This window comes from Phocoena phocoena, chromosome 9 (genome assembly GCF_963924675.1).
Source record: "Phocoena phocoena chromosome 9, mPhoPho1.1, whole genome shotgun sequence".
Taxonomy (NCBI): Eukaryota; Metazoa; Chordata; class Mammalia; order Artiodactyla; family Phocoenidae; genus Phocoena; species Phocoena phocoena.
In genome coordinates, this window is record NC_089227.1 from 19,685,498 (window position 1) to 19,712,202 (window position 26,705).

At 39.3% G+C, this 26,705-nt stretch overlaps 1 protein-coding gene across 2 annotated transcripts in view; it reads left to right on the top strand.

Annotated features, from left to right (window-relative positions):
* RELN (reelin) overlaps positions 1-26,705 on the top strand; it is a 522,720-nt gene that overhangs the window by 451,166 nt on the left and 44,849 nt on the right. For both annotated transcript variants that reach the window (XM_065883760.1, XM_065883761.1), the window contains exons 42-46: positions 5,220-5,440; positions 7,321-7,468; positions 9,736-9,994; positions 10,877-11,126; positions 15,110-15,278. In XM_065883760.1, the coding sequence (XP_065739832.1) occupies positions 5,220-5,440; positions 7,321-7,468; positions 9,736-9,994; positions 10,877-11,126; positions 15,110-15,278 (1,047 nt within the window). The remainder of the gene's footprint in view (positions 1-5,219; positions 5,441-7,320; positions 7,469-9,735; positions 9,995-10,876; positions 11,127-15,109; positions 15,279-26,705) is intronic.

Sequence of the window (26,705 nt, forward strand, 5' to 3'; positions counted from 1 at the left end):
TTGAAGATAGATTTAAAGGAGCACACCCTGGGCAGCACCCCATCCTGGGGTTCATATCCCCATGGGTCTTTATTAGATCAGTTAGGAAGCAACAGAAATATGGTTTCCCTAGTGTTATAATCCGTCTCCCTTCTGCCGCCTACCTCACAATATAAATGCAGTTAGAATTTTTACTTTCGAACATCTGCCTATGTCTTTCGTGCAAGGAGAGGGCACATATGGAGGATGGAAGCCCGTAGAATATTCCAGGTGTCTCATAAAAAAAAAATTTGTTAGCACTCTTTCCCCAGGCATTTCTACTTTTTCAACCTTTCTCAGCATTCTTGTTACATATCTTTGACTCTTCTGTTGAAAAGCTATTTGGAGATAAAGGACTTCAATTCCAATAGAAATGAAAAGTATAGTTCAACAAATTAAAACTAATAGTATAAGTGAACAAAGAGAGGAAGTCAGCAAAGTAGTCTGCCTCAGAATTTGTCTTTTCTCTCAGAATAAAAACTTAAGGGCATGCCAAAAAAAGAAGGAAGTACTAATATCATACTTTCAAGATGGAGATAGATTTACATTCCTGATGTGAAACTCAGCATAATTAGAAGTCTTGAGTCTTCAAGCAAAACTACTAACACCTAGTACGTTTCCAAAAGGGTGAAAGTGAATCTTCAAAAGTCTTCATTCTAGGGCTTCCCTGGTGGCACAGTGGTTGAGAGTCCGCCTGCCGATGCAGGGGACACGGGTTCGTGCCCCGGGCCGGGAAGATCCCACATGCCGCGGAGCGGCTGAGCCTATGAGCCATGGCTGCTGAGTCTGCGCGTCCGGGGCCTGTGCTCCGCAACGGGAGAGGCCACAGCAGTGAGAGGCCCGCATACTGCAAAAAAAAAAAAAGTCTTCATTCTCTTTGAACATAAATCCATTTACTCCTCATCATATCATTAGCAAAATTTTTATAATTTGATTGCTAAATACTAATATTTTGTGTTATCAAGTAAGTAATTTATTAATTCTTACTATTACACCAGGATATTATTCTAATTATTCTATTAGAAAATCTAATTGTTTTTTAAAAACAAGCATTACTAAGCAAAACATCCTCAAGATTCTTTTTTTTTTTTTTTTTTTTTTTTTGCGGTACGCGGGCCTCTCACTGTTGTGGCCTCTTCCATTGCGGAGGACAGTCTCTAGAGCGCAGGCTCAGCAGCCATGGCTCACGGGCCCAGCCGCTCCGCGACATGTGGGATCTTCCCGGACTGGGGCACGAACCCGTGTCCCCTGCATCGGCAGGCGGACCCCCAACCACTGTGCCACCAGGGAAGCCCTTCTCCTCAAGATTCTTTAGAAGTGACAGCTGAGGAGGCAAGGAGAATCTCTGAAGACCAGGAATAAATAGAGCTGAAGACTCAGCCAGCACAACTGGAAAGCTGCTATTGGGGTGTTCGGGGGTGGGGTGTGAACTTGTCTATAGCAGAATTGAGCAGGGGGAAATAGCTTAGGAAAAATTTTTTATCCAAAATCAGTCGTGTTATTTAAGATCATATGTTGAGAGAAATATAAAGATGCTTACCGAAAAAGTGGAAGAACTTATTAGAAAAATACTGGGGAAGAGCATGGACTCCACTCAGGAAGTTTGGGGGCATCAGCAAAAGGAGTTCGTGATCCTCCTTTTTATCATGCTATGTTAACGTCAGTCAGCAAACTCCAGCTCTCATTTTCTGGAACTCTTAATTCTACATTTCTAGAAAAGAAAATCTGAGCAAATCAGCTACAGCCAGAAGGCCAAGCGTTGCAACAGAAACATAAATGCCAAAAATCTGTGCTTATGGGCAGTGCAGGCAGGGGAAAATGGCTGGATGAACAATCACTTCGGCTCCTTTGACCAATACCCATGATCATTATGGTACTGTGAAAAGCTCCAGGTTTCCTTTTTAGTGGACCGCTAATTTCTTCCAGTTGCTCAGCTGAGAATTAGATTAAATAGAAAACAACCCTAAAGATAGGGTGAAGGCCATGATTTTAGATTGTCTTAACAACTGAGACTTGCTTCCGCAAGTTCCCACATGAAAATAATCCGATTTAAAGGCATGTGATATACAGTCACTGCCAACCAGAGGTACTAAATGAAGCTACCCACCCCAGGACAATGCTCCAGGATCATGGAGCCTGCATCATTACCAGTTGGCTTTGTCCACCAGGCTGTGGTTACACATAAGGCATGGAGATGTAATCTGAACGAGAGAAATGCAGACAGCTGTACTTTCACCGACTGGTATATTGGGAGTCAGTTTAAAATATACCTCCTCTAATTATAAAGGTACAGAACTTAAACCATCATGTTATTTACATTTCCATGTGATTTTCATTTCTATGAAAGGAAAGTAAATCTGTTAAGGAGGCATGTCCACTCTCACAGTGGTGTAAACCTACCTTTCAAACTGCCTTCAACTGCTTCTGCAAAGAGAAGAATTTGCCTTAGAAGTGTTGTCTAGTCCTTGTTTCAGGAAAACAATTAGCACTCTTCTTAAGACCCACACAGGCATGAATTGCTGGAAGGCAAAAGTTAAATTTTCTCCAACTCAGTGAACCATTCCTTGGTTTGTATTCAGCATGGTACCTAATAATGGCACAAGTGCTACATGCTAAAAAAAATATATTACCCATGTTTAAATTGCCTTTTTCTGTGCACTCACAGGACACTAGGTACCAAAAAACTATACTAAATGTTTCAGGTGCAGAAATGGCTGTTTCTTGCCTTTACATATAGTCAATTCACATTTGCAGCATAAGTATTGATCTTCCATCGAATTTTATTCACATCACCCTTGTGTCTTTTTCATTTAGAGTCTTTTTGTCTTTAAAACTTCCTAATTGCTTTTGCTTTATGCAGTTTCATAATGAGTCAACCAAAACCCCTATTTAATGAAGACACTGCTGTGTGCTTGAAATTTTAAGTTTACATTAAAAAAACAGATTCTTTTGGATACCACTGGCTTGGGAGAACAGATGCTGACATTCACCAGGGAGGGTGGCAGTGAGAAATTTTCAAAATAAGATTTCAGCAGACTGGGAACCACAGTGAAACCAGACCCTTCAGTCCATTCATCATAGTGCCTGCAGTTTCTGTGTCAAGACAGGTGAACAATAATAAATATCCAACCAAGGTGGTTCATTTTTATTCAGAACATTTGAATAAATAAGAAGTTCAAACAAAATCGAGATAGGCTCTGTTCAAAGGAAAACTCCAGCCGTTTCCCTCAGCTCAGCAGGCTGAAAGTTCAACAGGTAGGAAGTGCTTCTTGCCAAGACTAAACTCTGACAAGTACTAGAAAATAAAAGTTAATTATGAACTGGCATTTTGGGGGCAGCTTAATATAGTTGGAGTCTTGATATAAACAATGAAATTAGGGTTAAAATTATATGTGGGAACTTGACTCCATCTACTTTGCTATCTGCTAAACTTTAGAAGTCTAGTAAATGCTTCTAATACTGACTTCTAATTTGTTTCTCAAATAAAAAGAACTATTCTGAATTTGGTTTCTATATAATTGAAAATTGGACAGATTCACAGGGTACAAATATGAGCGCACATGCCATCTCTATATCTAGCTCCTCTGAAATAAAGTCTATTTTCTTTGAACTGAGTTTGTACATAATAAAATATACTCAACTATTTCTGGCCTGCTACCTAAATATGTAGGTTATTTCTAAGGAGCTAACTTATCGTCAGCAATGTGATAGGACAATCATCTTTCAAGTAAAAAGGAAAACTGTGTTTCATTTAAAAAGAAATTAAGAGGACTTCCCTGGTGGCACAGCGGTTGAGAGTCCGCCTGCTGATGCAGGGGACACGGGTTCGTGCCCCGGTCCGGGAGGATCCCACATGCCGCGGAGCGGCTGGGCCCGTGAGCTATGGCCACTGAGCCTGCGCGTCCAGAGCCTGTGCTCCACAATGGGAGAGGCCACAACAGTGAGAGGCCCGCGTACTGCAAAAAAAAAAAAAGAAATTAGAGACATTGAACTAAAAATAAATCTGACTCTGTCACTCCTCTCTTTAAAATAATCTTTTGGGACTTTCTGTTGCCAATAGGATAAAATCAAAAACACCCTAGTTTGGCTTTTAAGGCTTTCCATAACAAATGACATGCAAGAAACATTAACTGAGCATCTGCTATGTGTGAAACACTGTACTGGGCACCGTGAAAGAGTGCAAAAAAGAAAGAGGTATGAGCATTGGCCTCTAGGAGCTCATAGCCAATGAGGCAAATAGGTGTGCTTTTAAATACCTCCAGCTGTGATAACTATAATAATGGAAATTCCATCAGAATTATGGAAGAGAGAGAAATTAAAGGATGAGTTATTTACCATATGACCCAGCAAATCCACTATGATTCTACAAAAAAAAAATTGAAAACAGGTATTCAAACAAATACTTGTACACGAATATTCACAGAAGCACTATTCACAATAGCCAAAAGGTGGAAACAAAACAAATGTCCATCAATTGACGAATGGATAAATAAAGTTGATATTGCCATACAATTGAATATTATTCAGTCATAAAAAAGGATGAAATTCTGATATTTGCTACAACATGGATGAACCCTGAAAACATTATGATAAGTGACTAAAGCCAGACATTAAAACTCATATAGCATGTGATTCCATTTATATGGAATATCCCGAACAGGTAAATCCACAGAGACAGGAAGCAGATTAGTGGTTGCCAGGGGCTTGGTGTAGGGGAGAATACTTAATGGGCACAGGGTTTCCTTTGGGGTGATGAAAGTGTCTTGGAACTTGATAGAGGTGATAGCTGGCTAACACTGTGGAGGTACTAAACACCACCAAAATGTACACTTTAAGTGGTTAATTATTACTTTTATACTTTGCGAATTTTACCTCCATTAAGAAAAGATTAGTTATGTAGAACATAGACAGTATTTAATGGAAAAATCCTTACCAAGAAAAGTCAATATTGAAAAAGGTGGAAGCTCAAGTGGAATTTTGACATAGTGATAGGATTGGGAAAGGCTTATAGAAAGCAGGAACTTTATTGGCAAAATCCTGGAGTTTGAGGAATGGAGTTTATGGTCCTGAAATGTTGAACCATGTTTTGTACTTCTTGAGTGTGGTGCAGAGGTAGTAACTGCCCACTGCTCATTGATCAGATGTGCTTACTTACATTAATGTGTTGATTAGATTTTGAAGGGCTTGTATCTCTTTTCCAGATCTGTGCGTTTCAGATGGTACCAAGGATTTTATCCTGCTGGCTCTCAGCCAGTGACATGGGCCATTGATAATGTTTATATCGGTCCCCAATGTGAAGAGATGTGTAACGGACACGGGAGTTGTATCAATGGAACCAAGTGTATATGTGATCCTGGCTACTCAGGTCCAACCTGTAAAATAAGCACCAAAAATCCTGATTTTCTCAAGGATGATTTTGAAGGTAATTTCTTCATATAAAATCTATGTAGCTTTGTGAAAGAACGTATACATTAAGCACAATTTGTAATGTAGAAGTAATCATTAAGTTCTACTCTGATATTTCATTATTTATCATTACGTTTGGGACCACCCAAGCCTTCATTTAGTTCTGAATTTCACAGGGTTCCATTCTTGAAACAATGGTCAGTGAGAGTGAATAAGACTGTAATTGAGAAGAACTAAGGCTATTTTAGCCATTTTTTTCTATCACATGTAATTTCTGATCAATGATAATTTTGGAAATGCCTATAGAGGGTTAATCTTGGGTAGAAGGAGCAAGTTTCCAGAAATATAAATTCTTGTCATTGCTTTATCACCAACTCATTATGCAGCCTTTTGTCACTTTATGCACCTCAGTTATACCTAGAATCTAATATCATTATGTATGAAGATATGTGACAAAGTAGAAAAATGTATGTGCTCTAATGATTGAAATTATTCACAGTTAATTGTATATCCATTGGATATGCTTTCTGATAATACTGGAAAAACATTCTCACAAGAGAAAGTCTTAAATAAATGTAATAGCTATATCTCTGTTAGGATAGTGAGATTAATAGATTTTTTTCTGGGCTTCCCTGGTGGCGCAGTGGTTGAGAGTCCGCCTGCCGATGCAGGGGACACGGGTTCATGCCCCAGTCCGGGAGGATCCCATATGCCGCGGAGCAGCTAGGCCCGGGAGGATCCCATATGCCGCGGAGCAGCTAGGATCCCATATGCCGCGGAGCAGTGGGCCATGGCCGCTGAGCCTGCGTGTCCGGAGCCTGTGCTTCGTGACAGGAGAGGCCGCAACTGTGAGAGGCCCGCGTAATGCAAAAAAAAAAAAAAAAGATTTTTTCTTTTTCCCTAGTTGTCTGTAAATTTTTTATAATATATCTATGGTTTTAAGGTATATTTTAGAATTAGGTTTAGGTATATCAATACTATGGAATATTATTCAGCCATAAAAAGGAATGAAATACCAATACATACTATAATATAGATGAACCTTGAAAACATTATACTAAGAGAAAGAAGTCAGACACAAAAGGCCACATGTCATGATTCCATTTTTATGAAACACAAAATAGGCAAATCCATAGAGACAGAAAGATTAGTGGTTACCAGGGTCTGGGTGAGGGGGAAATGGGCAGTAACTGCTTAATGGGTACAAGGTTTTCTTTATGGTGATGAAAAAATTCTTGGAGCTAGTTAGCACAACACAACGTGGTTTTACAACATTGTGAATGTATTGAAAGCCATTGAATCATTAACTTTAAAATAGTAAAAAGGGCAAATTTTATGTCATATGCATTTTACCACAATCAAAAAAGTAAATTAGATCTAAGGTGAATATCTAAAGAGATTGGCAAGCTGGTTTTGAAAGACATTATTTAATAGGAAATATTAAATTATACTGAAATTTCTCCCATTAAATTTGTGTTTTTTTAAATATTATATAACACTGGCCTGATACTGTCCTCTCAGTAGCAAGGACACAGTTAAGAGGCCGGTGGAAAGGTCTCATTACTCTTTTTAAATTTTGGGCTGAACCACTCCGACTAGCCAGTGTCTTTTTTTGCAGTGCAGAGGAGCAGAAAGAGGGAACAATTTGGCTGGACCGTAGATACTCAGGAAAAGGCCTCCTCCTTCTGTCATGTGGACCCTTAAATCATACAGCCAAGGTTAAACAGTTCAGACAAGCTGAAATGTTAAAGAGACTTCTTATCCCCAAAATATATGACTTCAATATTCATGACTTCATATTTTAAAACTGCACAAAGCACTTACTAAATTCCTTTAAAAAAAATAATATGACTGTATTTGGGGTCATAGGTAAACCACATTTTCCACTTTTTTCAGGTCAGCTAGAATCTGATAGATTCTTATTAATGAGTGGTGGAAAGCCATCTCGGAAGTGTGGAATCCTTTCCAGTGGAAACAACCTCTTTTTCAATGAAGATGGCTTACGCATGTTGATGACACGAGATCTGGATTTATCGCATGCTAGGTAATCATTTTTAAATGCTGTTGAAGAGCCACCTGGTAATATAAAGTAGCAGAACATAATCAAATCAGAAAGAAACAGAGATCTCAAGGACAAGGCCTTCCATTGTAAATGCTGAGCTTCTCTCTTGTCAAAGACTCCATTAAGACACAATTTATATAATTTCCATTCTAAAACTGAGAGAGATTTGAACAATAACTGGATCAGAAATGAAACACAGCTAAACGGACAGAGGGTTATACCTGGTCTTCTACATGGTGGATGACCAGGAAATGACAACATTTAACTCACTTTAACTTCAAGAAAGTAATGTTACATCTTCTTTATCCACCTTCTACAGAATACATTTCATTAGCACTTGGACTATGTAGAATTTCTTTACCATTCTTAGGAGAAAGCTTAATTGAAATACAATACATGCACAAATTATTCACAGTTAATTTTATATCCATTAGCAATTTAAGAACATCTAAAGTGTAGCCTTATTGTTTATAAGCATTTCTTTCCAGTGATTTGCTCATACATTCAAAGCACTCATTTTCTAAATTGAGCACAGTCACTCAGAAACAAACATTTTAAACTGGCTCAGAGGATTATGTCCTGTCAAGATGTGTATCCCTTGATCATTTGATGAGCCAAAAACTTAGCCAGTAAAATAGAAAATACAGTTTAACATGTATAAAATGGAACCCTGACCTATTTTTGCCAGTGAACAAAGAAATCGTGTTTCATCTTTTGAAACATTTCAGAGTATCTTAACATACACTGAAACATATTTATCCTCTTCTTCCTCCTAAATCTTTCATTTATTGAATTATAAATTTGATCATGCTTCATAGAGAATACAACTCTTATCTATGAGATAATCATTTTACAGTTATAGAAAGCAAGATTTTATTTATCTCCATCCTATTTTAATGCACGTAGTTTGTTTCTCTTTATTTAAGATTTATCATTGGCAGCTGAGTTCTCTAATTTAGAAATTATTAGATTTTTCCAAATAATTCTAACATGGTTTATCTACAAATTAATATAAACATTCTCCCAATACAAGTAGACAATGTGCTAAAAGTATTTCTCTGTAAGTGATTATTGTTTTTATAGATATAAACTTCACAAGGCACTAACCATGTATTTTTGTCATTAATCCAATGTTAAAAGCTCCATTATTTATCTCATCTCAGTCGCATGCTGTATAAGATTTGCATATATTGACCTCCATATAAAATCCCAACTTTCTCAGGGTTATAAGGTAAATCAATGCCCAGTTAGTGGAGATGGGGGAGGGGAGGAACCCATGAAGAGTGCATGATTTTATATATGGAACTGCTAACTTTTATTGTAAGCCCCAATATATTTCATATGTTTGACATGCATCCATAATTGGGTATGTGTGTTGGGTTGCATGTGAAATTCATTCTGCATTACCAGCTAGCACAGCGGCCAGACCAGGCACCAGCAGCTTGCCTGCCAAAGATAACATGTGAGCTGGTTTTCATTGGCACCCCAGCTGGTTGCTGCCACTCTGTCCACCTCCCTGCCAGCTGGGAAGATTGCCACTGGCTGACTGCCACAGTTCTCGATGGCCAGTATCATCCATCCCAGACCCAGCAACAGTCAGAGCCTGGCACAGCCCACCACCACCACCACCACCCCACACTCATGCCCTCCTGCCCCTGGCGCAAAAGACAGAAAAGAGGCTCAGGTTCGACACACCCCTTGCAAAAGATGCCTGGCCTCTCACAGGGAGGTGCTACAACTGGTGAATTTAAATGTGTCTCACAAAACCAACAATATGAGATCTGGAAAACTACTGGTAGAACCAGGGAATGGATGATTTTGCCAATAAACAGCATAAACAACATTGATTACACTCTTCCAGTTTCAGGTACTAAGGACAAGGATACGAATTTATCTTGAATAGATAGCAATAGACACTCCCAAACTTGGACAGCCTTTGGACCCCTCCCATCTTCTTACAGAATAGCCAGAGGGTGCAGTGAATGCTCACTTCCCTCAGACTCTCCCCTCTGGAGGAGTGCCAAATATAAATATGGGTACAGAATACCCTTTTTCAGACTTCACATTTTATTAACTCCCTTTCACATTAAAAAGGGAAGTCAGGCTTTGAAACAATTGCTTCGGACTTTGTTAAATCATGATATTCGTTAAAGCTATGCATTCCCCCTATTATCCTGTGCACTTGTCTTTTGTTAATGGTGTGAATTTTCACTCAAGTAAAAGTCTACAGTAGATTTTACTCGCATCAGATTTGTGCAGTTCTTCATGAGACTGGGATGTGGTAAAGGTGTTCCAGACCCCAGGAGCCAACCTGTGCTTCTACAATATTCTCTCAATGGTGGCCTCTCGTGGAGTCTCCTTCAAGAGTTCCTTTTCAGCAACTCCAGCAATGTGGGCAGGTACATAGCCCTGGAGATACCTTTGAAAGCCCGTTCTGCTTCTACACGTCTCCGCTGGTGGCAACCATCTGAAAATGGGCACTTCTACAGTCCCTGGGTAATTGACCAGGTCAGTCCCTTCAGGATTAACTGTTACAATGTTGTCACTTGAGCTAAATATGGCTTTAGAAAGCAGTTAGTCCAACCCCTCGCTCAGTAGAGGAAGCCCAGTACCCACAGTTGGGTGACTTACCCAAGAGCACACGGCTAGATTAGATGTGGCATTTAGGTTCCTTTCATTCTCTATTCCTTCAACTGCCTGAGCCTATAAAAACAAACGACGCAACAGAAGGCCCAGGTTCTGCTCATAAGAGGATTCTGCCATATGGATAGAGGGACCTTATCAAGCGTGATACAAGGCTATAATTCTCTGAAAAAGAAAATGTGCAAATTAGCATTGGTGCCACATGCAGTAGTTGCCCAATCCTCTTTCCTAGCCTTTAAAGAAAAAATAAATAAATCTCCCTAACATCCTTATGGACAGTTCTAAAGGACCTTCATACATAATAATACGCATATCAAATAGAACTCAAAGAACCTGTTAACAGAAGGTAGAATCCATGCAAAGAATTGGAACTGAAATGCCTTAGGGTACAACTGTCCTTAAATAGAATTTTTTTTTTTTTTTTAAATAGAATTTTTACATGGAAAATAATGTAAGCCAAACATTGCGTTCCCAGCTTGGGTACGTGTAGTTTCCAAAGGCACAATTTGGCCCATGAAGGCTGTGAATGGTTTTGTCAGTCTTTCGATTTGTTTCTGTAGCTTTTTGCCAGGTGGGCAAACAGACCACAGAAACAGGAGCATGCTGAAAGGCCCTCTAACATTAAGCTTGCTGTATAACGCCAGTTCTGAGCGATCTGACAGATAAAAACAAACAAACAAAAAGAAATGAACTTTCTCCTATCTCGAAACCAAACTGAAAAGTTGTGTTTTAAAAAATATATTTCAGATTCTTATTGGAGGAAATATTTCTGGTAATACGGTCTTGGAGGATGATTTCACAACTCTGGACAGTAGGAAATGGCTGCTTCACCCCGGAGGCACCAAGATGCCTGTGTGTGGCTCTACTGGTGATGCCCTAGTCTTCATCGAAAAGGCCAGCACCCGTTATGTGGTCACCACAGACATTGCTGTGAATGAGGATTCATTCCTACAGATAGATTTTGCCGCCTCCTGCTCGGTCACAGACTCTTGTTATGGTAAGTATTCCCTTTCCAGGTAGAGGGACAGAGAAGTGTAAATGGGCATCCAAGGCTGCCTCTGTCAAAGGACTATACTACACCTCCAAGAAGTCTGTAAGTAAAACACAAGTGTGCTTTCGGTCAAAACCTAACTGCATTCTTGAAAATGCTGTGTGTAAATTGAGTTTTAGACGTTTATTTTTTAAAACCTCAGAATGTGAGCTTATTTTTAAGCATATGTCCATGAAGACTTCTTTTATAAACAATAGCCCCCAATTTATCTCTGTTTATAAATCTAGATTTTTTAAGGATCATATTTACAGAATAAAGGGTTCTCGTCATATAGAGAATGTCAGAATAAGCGATAGGATTTACACATACATTTGTATTTACATGGGTTTTAATTCATAGGGCTTTAGATTAGTCCAGTTATTGTCTCCTTTCCATCTCCCAGGAATCATGAAATTTTGTTGTTCCTATTTTGTCTGATACTTTCTGCCACCGTGGGTCATAGCATATTCTAAATCACCGTGATTGTGACCAGTTTGCATCTTCTAGGTTATGCGTACCTTACACACGCGTGCGCACGCACGCACACACACACACACAGAGACACACACACACGAGCCTATCTTAGGAGCTATAAAAACTGACATCTCTGCATACTTGGACCCTTCACTGGAATTTGCAGATCTGTCAGGATTCTGGGGACCTTCGGGTCTTTCACCACCCAGTATCACTATTCTTCCAAGAGATCCAAACTAGAATGTTCACACTAGAATGTTTTAGATTCTTGCGGTCCAAAATCTGGAGAACTTGGTTACTTCCAAGGTCCTGCAAAATCCAGATTTTTCATATTTCCATTAGTCTGAATTTAATGGACAGATCTAAGAAGGAAGCCCAGAAGAACTCTTTCTACTTCAGACTCAATCAGTCAACACTAAACTAGTCAGTAAAGGTGGAACTTGGAAAAGTATAAGGTACACAGCCTGTCTTCACTAGGTACAGTCTAGTTGAGGGGATACTTCAGAAAGTGAGTCCAATAAATGACTAAATCCAGTGCTGTATGGAGTGGTACTAATGCAAAATGTAATGAGAGTTCAGCCGAGGAAAAGATAACCAATGGATGGCCAGTCCAAGAAGTTTGGGAAGATTTCACAAAGAAGCTAAGTCCCAAGTGGGCATTGATGGTTGGAGTGAATCTGAAGGGTGAATGGGGAAGAGAGGACACCCCAGGCTGGGCTGGCAGCATAAAGCGGGGATTCTCCTGGTCCATGGGTAAACCATGAGCAGACCAGCCTGAACAGATAATATCTGCATCCAACGGAGGAGAGTAGAGTGCTAATTTTGAAAATAGATAGGGACTTCAGGGTCCTAGACACCCACTCCTTCATTAGCATAGGAAGTCAGCTAGAGACCAGGGAGGTGAGTTATGACATGGTCAGCATGCAGCAGAACCAGGACTGAAACTCTGCCTTCATAAGCCCAGTCACATGTGCTTTCTTCTGTAGGCTGGGTAAACCTCTTGAAAAGATGGAACTGAATAAAAAAATGAAAGAGGAAAGTGGCCAAGAAGAGTTGGCAGCAAATTAAGAAGGGCATTAAAAGGCAGGCACAGGAATTTGTGCTTGACAAGGTCATGAATAAGAGGGCACAGGGCTTCCCTGGTGGCGCAGTGGTTGAGAGTCTGCCTGCCGATGCAGGGAACACGGGTTCGTGCCCCGGTCCGGGAAGATCCCACATGCCGCGGAGCGTCTGGGCCCATGAGCCATGGCCGCTGAGCCTGCACGTCCGGAGCCTGTGCTCCGCAACAGGAGAGGCCACAACAGTGAGAGGCCCGCGTACCGCGAAAAAAAAAAAAAAAGAGGGCACAAGTGCAGGGGAGTGGCATGGTGGGTTTTAGGGAGATTAGCCCAGGAGCCAATGAAGGTGGGTAGAGAAGAATCCCAACAAAAAAGTGTCAGTGGTTGTCTCTGTAGGAAGTGATGAAAACCTGAATTACGTGGCATGAAGAGAAAGGGCATGGATAAAACTAGTATGAGACACTGCAAACCAAAAGGAAAGAAGCAGCAAACCTCAAAACCAGGTGACATGTTGAACATAGAGGGTAAAGAAGAAAGGAGTAAAATTTCTAAAATAATTTCTAAATTCTGAACCCAGAAAACTAGTGCAAAAGCATTGTCGCTGATAGCATTTGGTAGTTAAGAAGAGATGTTTATTTATGAGGGACAAGGATGAATCTTTCTCTAGTTCGGTGAAAACAGTTTTAAGTGGTGGTATCCTTTAGTGCGGAGGGCTTGCAGTGTAGAAAGCAGGAACTTTGTCTGTACTGTGCATCACGGTATGCCAGCATCCAGGACAATGCCAGGCTGAATAAACATTTGCTGAATGAGTAAAATCAATTTTGAGACGTAAAATTGGGAGATTTGGGCACAGAGATAACAGTTGAAGCCCAAGGAAGATAGGTGTAGAATAGAAGGCCAGAAATGGAGTCTGGAAAGATGCCCATAGCTGGGCTAGTTAGCACAGAAGTCAGAGGGAGATAAGACAGGAGATTCAGAATAATGTCCTTTAAACGAAAGGAAAGTTTCAAGAACCAGGGAGTCATCAATAATGTCCAAGGCTGTAGGGAGGGCAAGAACAATGAAGACTGAGACAGGCCATTGTATTTAACTAGAAAAGGCCACCAGGAAACTTAGGCCACCAGGACCAGTGAGTGGTCCCACGCTGGCTGCATGGGAGAATCCCCTGGGAAACTTAAAAGCTCCCAGCACCTTGGCCTGCCCCACAAGAGTGAAATCCCAATCTCTGCAGGTGGGACTTTGGCATCAGTAGTTTCTAAAGGTACCCAGGCGATTTCAGTGTGTAGCCAAGACTGAGAATCATGGTCTTAGGACATTTCAGTCGGGAGGTATGGGCTGAAGTAGTTTATAAAGTCTTAAGAAGGGACCAGAGAGAGAAATATAAAACATAGCATATAGGTTGAATGTTTTGGAAGAAGAGAAAGGAAAGAAAGAAATCTCTTTCCATAAGACCCACAGCCTGACTTCCTGCTTTGGCACGAACTACATGGCCTTCAGCTCCCTCTTTATGCTTCTCTGATTTCCCAGTATATTCCATAACACAGCAAAGCAGGATATATAAGCAAAAGAGATGTGTCAATTTCTTTTTTTTTTTTTTTTTTTTGGCGGTACATGGGCCTCTCACTGTTGTGGCCTCTTCCATTGCGGAGCACAGGCTCCGGATGCACAGGCTCAGTGGCCATGGCTCACAGGCCCAGCCGCTCCACGGCATGTGGGATGTGGGATCTTTCCGGACCGGGGCACGAACCCATGTCCCCTGCATTGGCAGGCGGACTCTCAACCACTGCGCCACCAGGGAAGCCCGATTTGTCAATTTCTTAGGAGTTTCACTTATACCAGAGAAAGTTTGGCATAAGTTGGTCAGGATCCCTATAGAATGCTTAAATTTTGAGAAGGCTGCTCAATATTTTTAACTATTTAAAAAGTAGTCATTATAACATATGGTTATTATGTTCTGTATTTGTATGTTAACCTTTAAATAAACAGACAAAATATAGTTATTATAATACATAAATTATATCTAATTTATATAATGTATTTATACAATATATATCCTATAACTATTAGATTAAATAATAAATATATATAAATTATAACTATTATTATTATTGCTTTAACTGCATGTGAAGCAATAGATTTGTTAGAATTGTTCTGAAAATTTCACAATTAAAGAAGTGATTCAGGAAAATTTACTTTATGTTTCACTTGATCATATCCCCTTAACAGAAAAATTATTTTAATATGGAAAGTTAAAAATAATCACTAGTAATATACAGAGGAAAAAATAAAACCAGGAAATACATTTGGGGAAAATCAAATGATATTTGATTGAAATTAAAACATATGAAAACATAAGTAATTATGGTTCCTGGATCTGCAGATATGTATTTCTAACCAGAATAATGCTTCCTGTTTCAGCTATTGAGTTGGAATACTCAGTAGACCTTGGATTGTCATGGCACCCATTGGTAAGGGACTGTCTGCCTACCAATGTTGAATGCAATCGCTATCACCTGCAGCGGATCTTGGTGTCAGATACTTTCAACAAATGGACCAGAATTACTCTGCCTCTCCCACCTTACACCAGGTATGGATGTTTCTGCATGTAGTGAACCCGAATGTGATATAATTTGGCATGTCCAATTTCAGCACAGTAAGTTTAAATTAGTTACATGAGATTTTGTTACTTGTTGATGATATTGCTATACATGAATTATTAAAGCGACCTTAATACGTAAAAAAGAAACCAGTTTTTGTGGTGACATTGTCCTGTGTTTTCCCTAAATCCAGGCCTTTTCTGACTTTTAACTCTAAAATTTTTTTAAATGACATATGAAAGGAAACAGTGGCCAGCTCAGTGAGCTTCTCCAACTTAAGTCACTAGGCCAAGAACAAGTCTTAATGGATTTAAATGGAGTCTATTTTCTGTCAGTCAGACTATTGTAAATATAGCAGTGAGTGGTATCATATAAACGGATGTAGCATAAAAATGTGTATTAAAATTACTGTCTGCTTTTGAAATTTTATTTTGAACAGTGTCTTGAGAATTATCACCTGGAATGTTCTTTTATGTGAGAAACAATTGTAAATGCTCCTTCATTGTGTCTTTAAGAAATGACAGTGTCTTAATAAAACTGCCTGGTAGATGCTGGTAGAGAAGTTAAGTCTAAACTATCTGTGTATTTGCGCTCCTGCTTGAGTAGAGCAGAGAACTCACCTTGCCTAGTGGGATAGTGTTACATGCCTCTCTCTCTTTTCACCATCTAAGTAGAAAATGGTAATCAGTTGCTGCCGTTAAGAAAGAAGCAAAGCCAGCAATGCCGTCTGTGGAACAGGAGTTATAGTTTGGGCTCATTATTGTTCTCTCACCTCCCCACAAATGAAGAATGAATAAATCTTCCTAGCAAATGATCGTAAAATTCAGCCATTCATCTAGGACTTAACTTCTCCTGGGATTATCATAAATGGGATAGGTTCACTTACTAACAGCCTAGGGCTCCTGTACAATTGCTGGCTCAGGGGTGCAAGACTATATCAACTGTCAGCAGAGTTGCCAAGTTTAAATGAGATACGTGAGATTTTGTTGCTCGTTAAAGGTATTGCCATGCATGAATTATTAAGGCGATCTTAATAAGTAAAATAGAAAAAAAAAACTCTATTAAGGTGGTAGTCTTTTAAGTCATTATGAATTCTGTGAATTATTACCCAGCCACATGGTAGCATTTTGCAAACAAACGACATTCTAAGATATACTCCTGCTCGTTATTATGCCCTTGAGTCTTTTACTCAAGAAAAATAATTAATCCTCATCTTTTTTTTTTTTTTTTTTTTTTTTTTTTTTTTTTTTTTTTTTTGGCAGTACGCGGGCCTCTCACTGCTGCGGCCTCTCCCATTGCGGAGCACAGGCTCCGGATGCGCAGGCTCAGCGGCCATGGCTCACGGGCCCAGCCGCTCTGCTAATCCTCATCTTTTAATCTATCTTTTGTCTCTTACACATACCCATAAAAATTTTGACCCTTTCAAATGATATTTTAAAAATTTGATGAGCATGCATTTCATCTTGTAATCATATTGAAAATATGCAGTTTGTTTATTATATTACCCTCAAAGTTCATGTTGTACAATGGTCTTAAAGGCAACACTGCTTTATAACAAGGCCCTTTGGGTAATTCAGAAAGAAACGAGCATGGCTGGAACCCAAGCCAGACCCCCTTCTAACTGTGCTTTGCCATGCGCCAAAGATCATTAGAACAATGTACCAGGCTCAGAGCATTTTGCCTCAAACTCAAGATAGCTAATCTATACTATATCTGCTCTTTTATCCAGTTGCTTTTTAAATGCGGTGCTTCCTTATTCTGAGTTGAACTTACTGCCTCAACATCTGCAAAATACTGGGACATCAGTGTTTATGTCATCTGCCAGGACAGAATTGAGGGTTTTAGTTTGTAGTTCTTCACTATAAACAAACATGATGCTGACAACTTAAAGCTATGAGCTAAGTAGGAATTAGGAGTGACTGTGACAATGTGCCAATTGCAGTTTGTCCACCCACTTATCATGTGACCACAGAGCTAGGCTCCCAGTATTGTTGGCACAGTGGTGGAAACAGTCAACTGAGGTTGGGTGTCCACAAATTGACATCAAACCATTAACCAAACTGAAATGACTAGTAGTCATCAGTAGTGATTTTTCATGCATTAAGCCGTTCATTAAACAAGTATTTTTTAAGTATTTCATTATTACCTAGGTCCGTGTGAGAGGCTGAACTTAGCCCCGCCTCAAGGAAATTTTTGTCTAGTGCGAGAAAGAGGTATTAACCAGAAATCACTAGTAATCAGAGAAGTAAATATGAAATTCAACTCTGATAAGTGATGGAGGATACTTGCATGGTGCTAAGAGATTATACATCATAGAGAGATTTGCCTTGGTCAAGAAGGTCAAGGAACACTTTCTTGAGAAAATAATTGTAGTGTGATGTGAAGGAAGGATACGAGTTAACTAGGAGAAGGGTAAGGGGAAGGGTGTTCCAGGTAAAGATAACACCCTGTAGTAGGAGGAAGCAGGCATATTTGAGATGCTGATAGAATGGATCAGACACCAAGAGAGAAAGTGGAGTGAGGTGTAAGTGGTGTCAGACCATGGAGAGTCGGTCATACTAAAGATTTAGGGGTTTGTTGGACTTCCCTGGTGGTGCAGTGGTTAAGAATCCACCTGCCAATGCAGGGGACATAGTTTCGACCCCAGGAAGATCCCACATGCCGTGGAGCAGCTAAGCCTGTGTGCCACAACTACTGAGCCTGCTCTCTAGAGCCCGTGAGGCACAAACAAAGGAAGCCTGCGCACCTAGAGCCCGTGCTCTGCAGCAAGAGAAGCCACTGCAATGAGAAGCCCGCGCACCACAACGAAGAGTAGACCCCGCTCGCCACAACTAGAGAAAGCCCGTGTGCAGCAACGAAGATACAACACAGCCAAAAATCAATTAATTAATTTAAAAAAAAGATTTAGGGGTTTGTTATATGGATGCTGGAAGCCTGCTAAAATGCTTGGGGATGAGGAGACATGATCAGATTTGAATTCAGAAAAGCTTATTCTAACTGGAGAACAAATTGGGAAGGATAAGAGTAGATGTAAGGAGGCCCTTAAAGAGACAGTGACTGCTGGTAGCTTAGACTAAGATGTGGCAGACATGAAGAGAAGTGAAGAAGTTCAAGAGAAATGGAGGCAATAAAATTGAGCTTAATGATGAAATGCATGTGGGACAGTGAAGGAAGGGGCAATGTTGAAGATGACTCCCTGGTCTCTGAGTTGCAAAACTGAACGGATGCTGGTGCTTTTCATCAGGAAAGCACCAGTGAGACTAAATACAAGATACGTCACACTGTGCTCCAGACATTGCTCTGTTGAAACCTAAATAAATTGGGGTAGATAAAATCGTAGCCTCTAATCCTCCCCATTTACACTGGTGAAGTTAGATCTTCGTGAAAGAAAGAAAGAAAAGAAAAAGACCAGAAAGTATTGCAGTTTAGTGGAGGGCTCCCACTTTTCAGCCCTGTGAGCTTCTAAGCAAGTCATTTCACGTCCCTAAGCTTAAGTTTCCTTATCTGAAAAATGAAGATATTTTTTACCATATAAAAAGCTAATCAATGTGCCTGGAAGTGTTTGGGACATTGTAAACATTTACTGAAATGTAAGTCGTTTTTACTTTTATGAGTTAACTACATAATCACATTTGTTAACCATAGCTCAAGTGTATTACCAGACTTCAGTCAGACTAAGAAGTCGTCCTCAGTTAACTTAACAAGAGTGAGCCCATAGTAATGGTAGGACGCTATCTTAAGTTTCTGCCCTGGAGGAGGTTACAATCTGATTATGGGAAAATAAACAACTTAAAAATAATACATGCTGAGTAAAATTTAGAGCTTCACTGAGGAATGGGCTGGAAATGCTGTAGGTATTGAGAGATGGGAGACAGTGCTGAATGCCAGAGTTAGGGATTCGGGAAAAGATGGACCCTGGCCTCAAAGGATGGCTAGGACTTAGGTGGGTAAGGAAAAGAACATCCTAAATTAGGGGAACAACGTGAACAGGGCATGTGAGTCTGGGAGAAGCACAGAGGTTGCTGGTTAAAGAGGGAGCTCGTATCTGTAAGTTATGGGAAGTTGTTTGTTAGCAGAGTTGGGGTAATTTATAGTAAGCATTGAAGCAAGGCAAAGGGGTTTAGACTTGTAGGGAAAATGAACTATGGTGAGTTTTGAGCTGAGACTAATTCTTCCAAGAAAAAAAAATTGGGAGAAAAGAGAGACTCAAGTAGGAGAAAGACAAAGGCATTGTGATAATGACTGTACATAGTAACAAGGATCTGGGGTACAGCTAACATGAGGGGGATGAAGTAGATATTATAGGACATTTCAGAGAAAGAATTGATAAAACTGTCACTAACTTCTTCTCCCTTGCACACATCAAAAGATGACTTTAAAGTTTGAAGCCTGAGAAAGTGGTGAGAAGAAGAGAGGAGTGAGCTGAAGCTGATTCCAGGAGGGACAGTACAGCAGATTTAATCAAAAGATGCTGAATTAAATGTGATGGAAATATCCTTTTGACAGAGCTATGAAGACTGGAGCCCAGGGGAAGATAATAAACCTTGAAGGCGTGAACATAGAGGTCATAGGCAATGCTATAAAACTGCAGCAGCTCTCCAGAGGAGAGCATTTAAAAAGAAAGGATCCCTAAATTTAATAGCAGAATGAGTGGAAATAGCTATTAGAGGAACCAGGAGGATGCAGTCAAGGAGGAAGGAGAATCAGAATAAAGTGGTATCCAAAAGCCAAGTGAAAATAGAATATCAAGCAGGGATAGATCAAATCAGTGACAAATGCTACATAGAGTCAAGAAGAAGAAAGTTTCACAATAAATTTACTAGAGTTTTCAATAAGGAGATAGTCAATGACCTTCAAAAGAACAGTTTCAGTGAGATACTGGAAATAAATACAGCTTGTCTGGTGCCAGAGCCCATGGGCTTAACCACTGTATTAGTACTACATCTTTATTGCTTGCCTAAGAGATATGGTTCAAGAAGAAATAGAAAGGGAGGATGCCAGGCGTTCTTGAGAAAGGCTGAAAAAAATAGGAAGATGCCAAAATCAATTTCATAGCCCCTACTCTGAATATGCCTCCTTCTCCTCCTTTACTAACCCCAGACCTAAAAATAAAAGGTGACTCAAGTGGCATCGTTCTTGAAATGTCACCTGAGAACCAGAGTGAGTCAGTGGAAGGGCAGGTAACCCAAATCCACCAAGAAAGGTGGGGTGTGGGAGCTGCCACTGGAAGGCTCAGGTGTGACTTGGCTATTTAAAGTCACAGTTTGAAAATGATCCATTCTCTTCTACTGGCCCTAATGACCTGGCTGATACCACTGTCTTTAAAGATTAACTACTACACTTTGGAAGCCAGGTGGTTTTAGCCGCAGCACAGAAGCTATTCCATGTGTGCAGGAAGTTTAAAGGAATGGTGATAAGCTCAAGAAGGGGGAAAAAGATTGTGGAAGGACTGGAGTGATGGAATGGGGTTGGAGGAGTCTGTACCTTTTGGCAGGTAAACAAATTTAGAGTAGGAGGATATTTTTCAATGATATTCCCAACTACTGTAACTGCAAATAAAAGGTCTTATTCTAAGAAAACCAAATAATTAAACATAATATTTATTGGGTTAATCATGGAGAAATAGTCAAGGGAATTACAAGTTCTTTTATTTTTAGCCATTTATTTAATTAACAAAAGGAGAGAAAGAAAAACACATTCCAAAGTTAAAATGCTGGTGAATGACAGAAAATTCACACTGAATCACCAGCTTCTATGTTGTATAATGTTGTCTTTTTTTTTTTAACATCTTTATTGGAGGATAATTGCTTTACAATGTTGTGTTAGCTTCTGCTGTATAACAAAGTGAATCAGCTATACATATACATATATCTCCATATACCCTCCCTCTTGCGTCTCCCTCCCACCCTCCCTATCCCACCCCTCTAGGTGGTCCCAAAGCACCGAGCTGATCTCCCTGTGCTATGCAGCTACATCCCACTAGCTATCTGTTTTACATTTGGTAGTGTATATATGTCCATGCCACTCTCTCACTTGGTCCCAGCTTACCCTTCCCCCTCCCTGTGTCCTCAAGTCCTTTCTCTACATCTGTGTCTTTATTCCTGTCCTGCCCCTAGGTTTTTTTTTTTTTTTATTCCGTATATATGTGTTAGCATACGGTATTTGTTTTCCTCTTTCTGACTTACTTCACTCTGTATGACAGATTCTAGGTCCATCCACCTCACTACAAATAACTCAATTTCGTTTCTTTTTATGGCTAACATTCCGTTGTATATATGTGCCACATCTTCTTTATCCATTCATCTGTCGATGGACACTTAGGTTGCTTCCATGTCCTGGCTATTGTAAATAGAACTGCAATGAACATTGTGGTACATGACCCTTTTTTGAATTATGGTCTTCTCAGGGTATATGCCCAGTAGTGGGATTAATGGGTCATATGGTAGTTCTATTTTTAATTTTTTAAGGAACTTCCATACTGTTCTCCATAGTGGCTGTATCAATTTACATTCCCACCAACAGTGCAGGAGGGTTCCCTTTTCTCCACACCCTCTCCAGCATTTATTGTTTGTAGATTTTTTTGGTGATAGCCATTTTGACTGGTGTGAGATGATACCTCACTGTAGTTTTGATTTGCATTTCTCTAATGATTAATGATGTTGAGCATTCTTTCATGTGTTTGTTGGCAATCTGTATATCTTCTTTGGAGAAATGTCTATTTAGGTCTTCTGCCCATTTTTGGATTGGATTACTTCTTTTTTTGATATTGAGCTGCATGAGCTGCTTGTATATTTTGGAGATTAATCCTTTGTCAGTTGCTTCGTTTGCAAATATTCTCTCCCATTCTGAGGGTTGTCGTTTCATCTTGTTTATGGTTTCCTTTGCTGTGCAAAAGCTTTTAAGTTTCATTAGGTCCCATTAATTTATTTTTGTCTTTATTTCCATTTCTCAAGGAGGTGGGTCAAAAAGAATCTTGCTGTGATTTATGTCATTGAGTGTTCTTCCTATGTTTTCCTCTTATAGTTTTATAGTGTCTGGCCTTACATTTAAGTCTTTAATCCATTTTGAGTTTATTTTTGTGTATGGTGTTAGGGAGTGTTCTAATTTCATTCTTTCACATGTAGCTGTCCAGTTTTCCCAGCACCACTTATTGAAGAGGCTGTCTTTTCTCCATTGTATATTCTTGCCTCCTTTATCAAAAATAAGGTGACCATATGTGCGTGGGTTTATCTCTGGGCTTTTTATCCTGTTTTTGTTTTATCCTATATTTCTGTTTTTGTGCCAGTACTATACTGTCTTGATTACTGTAGCTTTGTAGTATAGCCTGAACTCAGCCTGATTCCTCCAGCTCCACTTTTCTTTCTCAAGATCGCTTTGGCTATTTGGGGTCTTTTGTGTTTCCATACAAATTGTGAAATTTTTTTGTTCTAGTTCTGTGAAAAATGCCATTGCTGTTTGATAGGGATTGCATTGAATCTGTAGATTGTTTTGGGTAGTATACTCATTTTCACAGTGTTGATTCTTCCCATCCAAGAACATGGTATATCTCTCCATCTGTTTGTATCGTCTTTAATTTCTTTCATCACTGTCTTACAGTTTTCTGCCTAGAGGTCTTTTGTCTCCTTTGGTAGGTTTATTCCTAGGTATTTTATTCTATTTGTTGCAGTGGTAAATGGGAGTGTTTCCTTAAGTTCTCTTTCAGATTTTTCATCATTAGTGTATAGGAATGCAAGAGATTTCTGTGCATTAATTTTGTATCCTGAAACTTTACCAAATACATTGATTAGCTCTAGTAGTTTTCTGGTAGCATCTTTAGGATTTCTATGTATAGTATCATGTCATCTGTAAACAGTGACAGTTTTACTTCTTCTTTTCTGATTTGTATTCCTTTTTTGGGGGGGGTGTGGACCATGGTTTTTTGTTTGTTTTTTTATTTTTATTTTTTAACATCTTCATTGGAGTGTAATTGCTTTACAATGGTGTATTCCTTTTATTTCTTTTTCTTCTCTCATTGCTGTGACTAAAACTTCCAAAACTATGTTGAATAATAGCAGTGAGAGTGGGCAACCTTGTCTTGTTCCTGATCTTAGTGGAAATGGTTTCAGTTTTTCACCATTGAGAATGATGTTGGCTGTGGGTTTGTCATATATGGCCTGTATTGTGTTGAGGTAGTTTCCCTCTATGCCTACATTCTGGAGAGTTTTTATCATAAATGGGTGTTGGATTTTGTTAAAAGCTTTTTCTGCATCTATTGAGATGATCATATGGTTTTTATCCTTCAGTTTGCTTATATGGTTTATCACACTGATTGATTTGTATATTGAAGAATCCTTGCATTCCTGGGATAAACCCCAGTTGTCATGGTGTATGATCCTTTAAATGTGCTGTTAGATTCTGTTTGCTAGTATTTTGTTGAGGATTTTTACATCTATGTTCATCAGTGATATTGGCCTGTAGTTTTCTTTTTTTGTGACATCTTTGTCTGGTGTTGGTATCAGGGTGATGGTGGCCTTGTAGAATGAGTTTGGGAGTGTTCCTCCCTCTGCTATATTTTGGAAGAGTTTGAGAAGGATAGGTGTTAACTCTTCTCTAAGTATTTGATCACATTCACCTGTAGAGCCAACTGGTCCTGGGCTTTTGTTTGTTGGAAGATTTTTAATCACAGTTTCAATTTAATTACTTATGATTGGTGTGTTCATATTTTCTATTTCTTCCTGGTTCAGTCTTGGAAGGTTGTGCTTTTCTAAGAATTTGTCCATTTCTTCCAGGTTGTCCATTTTATTGGCATATAGTTGCTTGTAGTAATCTCTCATGATCCTTTGTATTTCTGCAGTATCAGTTGTTAATTCTCCTTTTTCATTTCTATTTCTGTTGATTCGAGTCTTCTCCCTTTTTTTCTTGATGAGTCTGGCTTATAGTTTTATCCATTTTGTTTATCTTCTCAAAGAACCAGCTTTTAGTTTTATTGACCTTTGCTATTGTTTCCTTCATTTCTTTTTCATTTATTTCTGATCTGATCCTTATGCTTTCTTTCCTTCTGCTGACTTTGGGGTTTTTTGTTTGTTTCTCTAATTGCTTTAGGTGTAAGGTTAGGTTGTTTATTTGAGATTTTTCTTGTTTCTTGAGGTAGGATTGTATTGCTATAAACTTCCCTCTTAGAACTGCTTTTGCTGCATCCCATAGTTTTGGGGTCGTTGTGTTTTCATTGCCATTTGTTTCTAGGTATTTTTTTATTTCCTTTTTGAGTTCTTCAGTGATCTCTTGGTTATTTAGTAGTGTATTGTTTACCTCCATGTGTTTGTATTTTTTCATTTTTTTTACTGTAATTGATATCTACTCTCATAGTGTTGTGGTCGGAAAAGATACTTGATACAATTTCAATTTTCTTAAATTTACTAAGGCTTGATTTGTGACCCAAGATATGATCTATCCTGGAGAATGTTCCATGAGCACTTAAGAAAGTTTATTCTGTTGTTTTGGGATGGAATGTCCTATAAATATCAATTAAGTCCATCTTGTTTAATGTATCATTTAAAGCTTGTGTTTCCTTATTTATTTTCATGATCTGTCCATTGGTGAAAGTAGGGTGTTGAAGTCTCCTACTATGATTGTGTTACTGTCAACTTCCCCTTTTATGGATGTTAGCATTTGTCTTATGTATTGAGGTGCTCCTATGTTGGGTGCATAAATATTTACAATTGTTATATTGTCTTCTGGGATTGATCCCTTGATCATTATGTAGTGTCCTTTGTCTCTTGTAATAGTCTTTATTTTAAAGTCTCTTTTGTCAGATATGAGAATTGCTACTCTAGATTTCTTTTGATTTCCATTTGCATGGAATATCTTTTTCCATCCCCTCACTTTCAGTCTGTATGTGTCCCTAGGTGTTAAGTGAGTCTCCTGTAGATAGCGTATATACAGGTCTTGTTTTTGTATCCATTCAGCCAGTCTTTGTCTTTTGGTTGGAGCATTTAAGCCATTTGCATTTAAGGTAGTTATCGACATGTGTGTTCCTGTTACCATTTTCTTAATTGTCTTGGGTTTGTTTTTGTAGGTCTTTTCCTTCTCTTGTGTTTCCTGCCTACAGAAGTTCCTTTAGCATTTGTTGTAAAGCTAGTTTGGTGGTGCTGAAGTCTCTTAACTTTTGCTTGTCTCTAAAGGTTTTAATTTCTCCATCAAATCTGAATGAGATTCTGGCTGGGTAGGGTAATCTTGTTGTAGGTTTTTCCCTTTCATCACTTTAAATATGTCATGCCACTCCTTTCTGGCTTGCAGAGTTTCTGCTGAAAGATCAGCTGTTAACCTTCTGGGGATTCCCGTATGTTATTTGTTGCTTTTCCCTTGCTGCTTTTAATATTTTTCTTTGTATTTAATTTTTGATAGTTTGATTAATATGTGTCTTGGCGTATTTCTCCTTGGATTTTCCTGTATGGGACTCTCTACGCTTCCTGGACTTGCTTGACTATTTCCATTCATATGTTATGGAAGTTTTCCACTATAATCTCTTCAGTATTTTCTCAGACACTTTCTTTTTCTCTTCTCCTTCTGGGACCCCTATAATTTGAATATGTTGGTGCATTTAGTGTTGTCCCAGAGGTCTCTGAGACTGTCCTCAATTCTTTTCATTCTTTTTTGTTTATTCTGCTCTGCGGTAGTTATTTCCACTATTTTATCTTCCAGGTCACTTATCCATTCTTCTGCCTCAGTTATTCTGCTACTGATTTCATTTTTAATTTCATTTATTGTGTTGTTCATCATTGTTTGTTTGCTCCTTAGTTCTTCTAGGTCCTTGTTAAATGTTTCTTGTATTTTCTCCATTCTGTTTCCAAGATTTTTGATCATCTTTACTATTATTACTCTGAATTCTTTTTCAGGTAGGCTGCCTATTTCCTCTTCATTTATTTGGTCTGGTGGGTTTTTACCTTGCTCCTTCATCTGCTGCGTGTTTCTCTGTCTTCTTATTTTGTTTAACTTACTGTGTTTGGGGTCTCCTTTTCACAGGCTGCAGGTTTGTAGTTCCCATTGTTCTTGGTGTCTGCCCCCAGTGGGTGAGGCTGCTTCAGTGTCTTGTGTATGCTTCCTGGTGGAGGGGACTGGTGTCTGTGTTCTGGTGGGTGGGGCTGGATCTTGTCTTTCTGGTGGGTAGGGTCACCTCATGCTAGGCAGTTCTGCCATCTCCCAACTGCTAGGAAGATCTCCCCTGCCTTTAACAGTCATCAAATCACTGCCCTCTCCACCACTGACCCCCAGCCCCTGCCCGACCACTCTCAAGACGTCTCCTATTTGATTCTTTCTAGCCACCTTTATTGCTGCCAATTAAACATTCTTTCAGTAAAGGTTTATGAAGCCCCATCTATAGGAGTCACCAACAGTAAAATGGTAAGTAAGGAGAATAATCCAACAGAGGAAACTATGCA